The 8,522-nt window shown below is 49.7% G+C and overlaps 1 protein-coding gene across 1 annotated transcript in view; it reads left to right on the top strand.

Annotated features, from left to right (window-relative positions):
- The window catches only part of UBE2F (ubiquitin conjugating enzyme E2 F (putative)), a 52,329-nt gene that overhangs the window by 28,371 nt on the left and 15,436 nt on the right, over positions 1-8,522 (top strand). Inside the window, exon 5 of the mRNA XM_029224650.1 lies at positions 5,082-5,149. Coding sequence (XP_029080483.1) covers positions 5,082-5,149 — 68 coding nt within the window. The remainder of the gene's footprint in view (positions 1-5,081; positions 5,150-8,522) is intronic.

Genomic DNA, 8,522 nt, shown 5'->3' with positions numbered 1-8,522 from the left:
TATACAGGCTCAGCGGCCATGGCTCACGGGCCCAGCCGCTCCACGGCATGTGGGATCTTCCCGGACCGGGGCACGAACCCGTGTCCCCCGCATCGGCAGGCGGACTCTCAACCACTGCGCCACCAGGGAAGCCCCCCCAAAAGATATATCTCTTACCTGTATATTCCCTATACATATAAACTAGACTTCCATTGGGGTCAGAAGGTTTTGTTCACTTTTCTCTCTGTGCCTCACTGTGGATCGTTTCTATTTCTGCTGAGTTTTGTTTGTTTTGTTTTTGGCCACACTGCACGGCTTGTGGAATCTTAGTTCCCTGACCAGGGATTGAACCTGTGCTCTTGGCAGTGAGAGCGCCGAGCGCTAACCACGAGACGCCAGGCAAATCCCTGCAGCACTTGATTGACTCTGAGGCTCATCCAGTGAAGTGTTCGTTTCAGATATTATGGTTTTTAGCTCTTGATATTCTGTTTACTACATCTAAAATGTCTTCTCCATTTCTTTCCTCATGTTCGCGGTTTCCCCTGAATCTCAGCACCCCTCTCTCACAGCTGACTCGGAGTCTGTCTGCAGCTCCGCCCGGCCTGGCTCCTCCTCTGCTCCCAGCGGCCTTCCTCTCTCTGCTCCCCTCGCGCCCACCCCCACCCCCACTCTGTCTCCTTTCCCTTGACCCGCTCATCCCCAGGCCCCTGTGACACCGCCTGATGTGAAGCGGCCTGCCAGCTGTGGAGCAGCTGGTACTCAGTTCATGTGCCTCAGTGGCTCCTTTAAAGCAGCCGCAGTGTGGCGGACTGGGTACGTGAGCAGAGCTTCCGGCGGCTGCGCGTAGTCCACGCTCCACGTGTCAGCGTGCTTGTTGCTGTGCTGCTGGCGGTGCTTGTCTTCAGGTCTTCCGAAACGCCCGCCCCACAGGCTCCCCTGGCTAGCTCAGCCCACATTGGCTCTTCCTCTTCAGTGAGCCCGCTGCACGGGCGCTCAGTGTCGCTCAGCTTGGCGCCGCAGTTTTCTTTTGCTATATTTTCACCTGAGTGTGGGCAAGCCAGGCCTGTGAGCCAAAGCCCACCCCGGGCCAGTTGTGCAGCCCTCGAGCCGAGAATGGTTTCTGCATTTTTAAAGGGCTATTTAAAAAGATAAAAAATAAAACAAAACAGTACATGACAGAGACCTGTAGCCCAAAGCCCCAAGTACGTGGCGCCTGGCCCTTTTCAGAGAGTTTGCCGACCCCTGATCTACAAGGTTATCTTGGCAGGGATTGTGTTTTTCCTGCCCTTAAGTTTAAAATTTGCATAGAGTGTAATTTCCAGTGTGCTGTAAATATTGACATTTAAAGGGGAAAGTATTATTTTACTCTTTAAAATGTTTCCAGTAGAATCTAAATACCATGGCTACACCCACCATCATGCATTAAAAAAATACATGTGTATATGAACAGGCTCCATTTTAATGGTTGGAAAATGTTCGTGGCTGCTTTTTCTCCTTGCACTCATATATTTTTATTTCACTTTTCTCACAGAATTTTATCCTAATATAAACATTCCTCTGCCTATAAGAATTTTTTCACCCTGTCATACTGTTTTGTAACTATGTATTTATATTTATTTAAGAAGTTCCTATCACTGTGAGACTCCTGGGTGTTAAGCATTTTCTTTTGAACGATTGTTACAGTTGTTGTTTGTACCAGCTCCTGGCTCCTGGTTTTCTTCTGTTGCTGCCACTGCCCCTCCTGTCCCGTCTCCTGACCCAAGTCGGGGATGCCTCAAGGCTTTGTACTGTCCTTGGACCTCCATAGTCAGGCCCTTGGGGACCTCGCCAGCTCATGAAATCTGGATGCTCTTATACACAGCTCCCAAACCTCACATGCAGCCCTGACCTCTCCCCTACACTCCAGAAAGATCTGTCCAGAAAGATCTGCCAGCTGCCGATCAGTGTCTCCGCTTGGTTGTTGACATGAAATCTCAAATCCGACGTTGGACTTGGCGCACCTGTGCCCTCTGCAGTCTTTTTATCTTCGAGGTGACGGCTCTGCCCTTCTCCATTGCAGGGTCAAACAGCGCAGCGCTTCGACTCCTTTCTTCCCCACCCCACCCCTAATCTGCCAGCAAATCCTGGTGTTGCTACCATCACAGTATCTCTACTCCAGCTGCTCCTGCCCCGCTCCTAACCAGCATGATGTTTCTGTGGTCCTGCCCCTCCTCTGCTCAGGCGCCTCTTGTGGCTCCCTGCCTTGCTGAATAAAAGCCAGTGCACTTAGCAGTGGCCTGCGAGGCCAGGCCTGCTACCTCCGCAGCCACAGCTTCCCCTTCCCCTGCCTCACCTTCTGGCCTCTGCATGTGCCCTGAATGCATCAGGCGCTCTCATGGGTCTCTCACCACACTTCCATACCTGGAGTGTTCTTCTCCCGGATACCCTCCGTTTTCCAGCCTTCACTCTCAGATCTCCCTATTTAAAATTGCAGCTCCTCCCACCTCCTGGCCCCTCAGCTCTTTTTCACTTTTCTGTGTCACTATGTGCCTGACACATAGTAGCATTCATCAAATGTTTTTTGGATAAATAGTGATGGTTACTAAACAAAATAGCATTTCATCGGAAATGTATCTGAGAACGAGAGGCTACTCTTAGCATTTTTCTGATTTAGTTGATGTGCTTGTGAACGATGTTACTTAATGCCAGAAAGAAGGGGGCAATATCAGTTTTATTCCTTCCTTTTGTCTTTGTAGGTATAGACACTGAGAACTGCTTGTTCATATAAATAAGTAGGCAGGCACGGAAGGTGTTTGTTGTCACTACATCTTTGTGTCCCTGGACTTCAAAGTTAGGGGCCAAAATTCATACAAGGTATTTTACTGTGGTCTTTCAGCTGATTACTAGATTAGGTTCCTTCTTCTATTTTGTTGAAAGCAAAGAGTTGGGAACCACCTGGTTGGAAATGGCTTTACAAACCCAGTCATTAGAATCCCTTTGTGTCGCATTTTCCGAGGTACGCACCAAAACCACTTTCCTAAGACCTGCCAACCGACTGCTAATCATACCCATCATTCTTCACTTGACGGCCTCTCATGTTACCTGAAATATTCAGAAAGCATTGAGAAAATTGTGATATTAATTTCGTCTTACCCCTACCAATATAATATTAAAAACTTAGGGTTTACGAAAACCCGTGGCTGCAGATTTAGCTCAGTGTATCAGAAATTTCTGCCGTGTGCATCAGTAGGCAGGACCAGTTCTAACTGCCAAGACTCTGTCTTTGGCGAAGCCTCTGAATTAAGATGTGTCTCCAACAGCTACCTTACTTCCGAGTTTAATCCCTAGTGGAGAGGTGAGGTGTGGGGCTGGCACCACGCGGGGGGAGGCACGGGCCTCTTGCTTCTTGGCACCCTCTTTGCTTGCTTCTCATGGGGGTGAGGCATTCTTTTCCAGTAGTCCCGTGATTGACATTACTAAATGAAATCTAATCATCCCTGCCATCAGGCTCCACGTGTGTCTAACTTCAAGACATTCCAACTTGAACTGGGACATCTTATCTTTAACGCCATGCTTTGCCCTTTACAGAAATGGGTGTAAGATAGGGAAAGGCACGACCCTGCGTAGTGCCTCGATTCGAGGAGCTTTACCGTGGCCGGTGCATCACACCTTGGTGCAGTGCGTCATAGGGAGGCGCTAGATGAGCAGTAGGCCTTCTTTACAAGTGGGAGAAAGTGAAAGGGGAGGTGGGAAGGCACAGCTGGCATGACTCCTTGGCCTCACAAGTACTGTTGGGCAGATTGATTTCATGACAGGGCACTGGTGGACACTGGCCATCTAGAAGTGGATTCTGTTAAAGCTGTCAGTGCCCACATACCCCGTGGACAGTGTGTCCTCCCCGCAGTACCCGTACCCTGGCTGGAAGACACTAGCGTATGGTTCCTGCCAGGAAGGAGGGAGTAGGCTCCAGGGCACAGAGGGCTCCCTGTGTAACACAGCGAGATAAGGCGAGTTCTAACTGCGGGGCAGACATAAATGTTGACACAATCTCAACGCCCTTAAAGAAGAAAAATGATTTTTTAGTGGTGGCTGGTTTGAGACCAACAACTTCCTATTAAATGTTCATTTTATATAAAAAGCTGATAAAATGTAATATTGCTGATTTGTTCACGATGATAATATTTTAGAGGAAGTTGAACATTCGTTTTAAAGATGGTGGTAATTTTATCAAATTGTGAAGTTCAGAGTAATTTAACTCCTGTGGGGGGCATTCGTGCTGGAGCGCCCTCTGTTGGCAGCCACACCAGCAGCGCTTGCGACTCAGCCGAGCCCACCGCCGGCGGACTCCAGGAGAGGCAGAGAGGTGGGCGGCGCAGCGAGGGAGTTGGGACTGAGCTGTGGGGTCTGCAGACCTGGGGCGGCGGGGGGAACACGACGGTGCCGCTCTGACCCTGGACATTCTTCTGCGTACCCTCCAGCCCCTTTCCAGAGGGCCTGCTCTGTTCTGAAGGCTGTACCAAGCGCTCGGCCAGCCAGCCCACGAGTGCTGAGCGGGCACAGTCGCTGAGACGGTGATTTTGTCTGGCTGGTTCACTGGCGTGTCCCCGGCCAGGGTCTGGAGCAGGGCCTGGCAGAGGGTCCATGCTCAGTCAGTGTTTGCCGAGTGACTGGAAGCCACGTGCCGGGCACCGGGGAAAAGCAGTCAGCACAAGCCTGCCTCCCCCGTGGAGCTGATTCTCGTGGGGAGACCGGCGGCACACAGGTGACCGAGCGCTGAAGCAAGGTGGTTACCTGTCATTGAGGGGAGGCACTGGGTGCCGCGGGCCGGGACCGAGGGGCTGAGCGCAGGGAGGGGGCCAGTCTCCCAGGGGAGGCCTCCCTTTTCCTGAGGGCACGTGGCCAGTGAGGAGGAGAGCGCTGCAGGCGCCCGTCAGTGTGGGCTGACTTGTAACCGTCAGGTCAGGGGCGAGGCTGGTGAAGTAACAAAGGAGCCCTGCAGTCCTCTTTTTCAACTCTTAATTCTCTGTATTTGCCATATGCTAACATAGTGTTTGCCTTTTGTTTCCTTTTTTTTTTTTTTTAATTTAAAGGATTTTTTTGTTTTGTTTTGTGTTTTTTGATAGATGAGGGTTACTACCAGGGTGGAAAATTTCAGTTTGAAACTGAAGTTCCTGATGCGTACAACATGGTGGTGAGTAGCCCGCGCTTGAGCCGCTGTTCCCCCTTCTTGTGGCGGGTGGCCGTCACAGGGCCCGGCAGTCCCCCCGCGTTGTGTCCGAGTGCAGCCCACCCAGTCCTGGAACTGAGCACGAAATGGCTGACACTTGTGTGGTTAATGCCCGTCATCAGCATTCTTGAGAGTTTTAGCGGAGAGGTTCCCTTTCTCAACAAGTGTTTGCGAGTACTGTGTGCCAGTATGTGCTGGGGTGCAGCTCTGCCGAGGTTGGAATTACCGCCCCGAGGCTGGCACCTTTAAAGGGGGCTGCTTGGGTATTTCATGCAAATCTTGTTAGATTCTGGCACTGGAGAAAAGAGCATTTTATTTTAAACTGTAGTTTTGTTTATGGTATAACAGCACAATTCCAGAAGTGTATAAAATGTGCGTTTTAGAATTTTGGAAAAGAATAATGACCTGTAGTTTCAAATTATGAGTGATTTACACCCCTAGCTACATGTTGATCCCTCCAGGACCCTCCCAGTAATAACCGTGCCAAGTGCTGTCACATCTGTCTTTGCTTTTAAGGAACATGCCGACCCATTAGGAAGGTGAGAGAAAGTGTAGAAAGTTATCATAAAGTGATAAAAGTGGTAAGTAGCAGACAGTGTTATTGGTTAATAATAGGAAGATGCTTTAGAGGAATTCAGAGGAGGAAGAGAGAGGGTCACTTTTGGAAAGTGGTCGGGGCCAGTTAAGCTTCTGAGGAGAACTAGAATTGGAGTCGTCCTGCCTCGGGTTGGCTCATGCACAACTGGGACGGGTGTTCTAGGTGACGAGGACGTCTCTGCAACTGTGTCAGCGGGTATGGAAATGAGAACTGGCAACCTGTGTACAGGTCAAGTTGACCAGGTCTACTTGAATGAAGAATCAGGGTTGGGGAATAGTGGAGAGGTGAGAAAACTCAGATTTGGGGTTTTGGGGGGGCATTTTCACTGTGGCTGTGAGAAATCATTGAAGGTTCGGAACAGCACCGCACACCCCTGAGTTGGGCGCCGGAGTGGGCGTGGTACGCGGGCCCTCTCCATCCCTGAGCTGCCGAGGTTGGCACGTGGCCAGCTCTGCCGATGTGATATACATCTTTCCCCCTGTGATGTTCCTCAGCCTTCTCCGGCCTGTCGACTAGGAAAGAAAAATCTGATGGTAAAGTTCAGTCTCCTGTTAACCTGAGGCTGTGGGAATCGGGCACAGCGTGTGTCCCGTTGCTTTCCCTGCAGTAACTGCTCCCTCCTTTTCTGACAGGGGGAATCACCTGCTCCCTGCGACCTCGGCCCATCTCCACCGCCCAAGTCTAGTTCAGTGTTTGTAACACTTGTTTGTTTAAAGCCAAACTTTTATCTATGGAAATTGATCTTTACTGGGCTACTGTATTAAAAGTTCTTTTGGAAATGTAATTTATGAGGATGGAAGAGTTAGCAGTCCAAGAAAAACAAAAAATTAATTTTTAAGTGAAGACAGGAAAATATGCATTTCAGGTCTTTGTCAATCCAGCCAGCCAGCCACCCGCTGAGACTTCCCCTATTTCCCTGATCACCAACAGGGGAACCTGGCCTGACAGAGCACTGCACTCCCTCAGGTGAGAGCAGCTTGAGAACTTGGTTTAAGTGCGCACATATTAAGGATTTGGGGCTGTTTTGATGGTTTCTGGAAACAGCCCGATGTGCGGTACTTAAAACTCTAGACTCTAACCTTCTGGACATATGCCATATCCGTGGGTTACTCATCTAGAGAATGTTAAAATTAAAGGGCGGTGAGTTTGTGACAGTCTTCAGAAAAGCAGTGAATTTGGCGGGGCTGAGAACCGTAGTTCGGGTGCATTGGCATCATTTAGTGGCAGAGTGTCTTTTTCCAAGTGTGAGGAGAAAGCAAAACCTCAGAAACGTCAAGGAAGGAACGGAGTTTTGTCGAGGGCTTCTGTGTGTCAGGTGCCTCCACTCAGTTTTACCTTATGTCACTCTCCAGTAGTTCTCTCCGTGACATTAATGTTCATATCTTTCCCATCAGGAAGTTAGGGCTCAGAAAGGTAAAGTTAAGAACTTGTTGGCTTTGCCGGTCTCGGTGGCTCAACTGCCAAGGCTGATTCTTGTCCAGAGCTGCCCGGCTTCCTAATGTGTGCCCTTCCCACCGCGCCTGGTGGCCGCTTGGTAGTGAGGAAATGTTTGTCATACTCGCCGTTTAAGAAGCAGAGAAGTAGGAAATGAAATAAACAGAGGATAGAAAGCCACTGAGCCTCCAAGACACTTTTCCTGTATTAACTGGTGGCGTATAAAGACCTTACATTTCTATGTTTTAGTTTCTGTCTCCTTTGGAAAATTTCTAAATGATGGGTAGTCCTGTTTCATCAGGAAGGAGACCCATGTTCTCCAGCCAGGAAGCCCTGAGAGGCCAGGCCTCTCAGCAGAGACGCCACCCTGCTGCCGTGAGGGCCTCTCTGCCTCTCATCCAGGCAGAGGTGGCGCAGCTGCCTTACCAGCAGGCCAGTGAGGGTCACAAGCTCACGCAGGGCGCGCAGGGCTGCCCTGCCTCCAGGGTGCGTGAGGTAAAGTTCTTCAGTGATAACAGAGGTAGTGGTGTTCACCTTTTCTGCGGTTAAGCTTTATCTACAGAATTCTTCTTAGCGTCTTTCTTCACTAGACCGTCTGCTCCCTGAAGGAAGAGTCTGGAGGTGTCTTAATCTCCCCGTATTTCCAGTGCTGGGCGGGGGCTGCCACGCCAGGCGTCCAGTGCTTGGCATGCTCTCTGCCCCCAACAAGTCTATGGTGTTGCAGGTTAAACCAGCATACGAAAATACATAGGTTACAGGCAGATGGGCAGAGACTATGAGGGCAGACTTGAAGGAATTCATGTTTCATCTGGATGAGGAGATACAGCCAGTTTTTAGCAAGTCAGCCTGAAAGGGCTTTGTGGAGCTTTCTCAGGATTCATTTGCTCTAATGCCATAATTTACATGGTTTCTGTACTTCATAAGGAATTTGTTTTTAACCCCTAACACTTATAGTTCCTATAATTAAGGTCAGTTACTAAGGTTGTGAATGAAAACCTTTTAAGCAGTAAAGTAGATCACTATTTTAGAATAAACTTTTTTAGAACAGAAAGAATACACCTGTTTGGTGCCCCCTCACCCCTCACCCCCCTCCGCCCCAGCAGCTGAAAGGCAGATTTCCTCGGGATCTTTGTCCTTTTTTCCCTGAACTTTATCTCACAGTCTCCAGCTGCCTCGTAATCCCTCTCAGTCCTAGAAATAGGCTGCAGTGATTGACTGACGTTTAATGAGCTCCTAAAATGCGCTGGATTCTGTGTCAGGCACTGTAGGCTGGAGATGAGAGTCGAGCGGCCTTTGAAGAAGCTC

The sequence above is a fragment of the Monodon monoceros genome, unplaced genomic scaffold, assembly GCF_005190385.1.
Source record: "Monodon monoceros isolate NGI ecotype Baffin Bay Population unplaced genomic scaffold, NGI_Narwhal_1 Super_Scaffold_16, whole genome shotgun sequence".
In the NCBI taxonomy this organism is placed as follows: domain Eukaryota; kingdom Metazoa; phylum Chordata; class Mammalia; order Artiodactyla; family Monodontidae; genus Monodon; species Monodon monoceros.
Note: the sequence above shows the minus strand (reverse complement) of the source record. Positions and strands in the feature narration are given on the sequence as shown.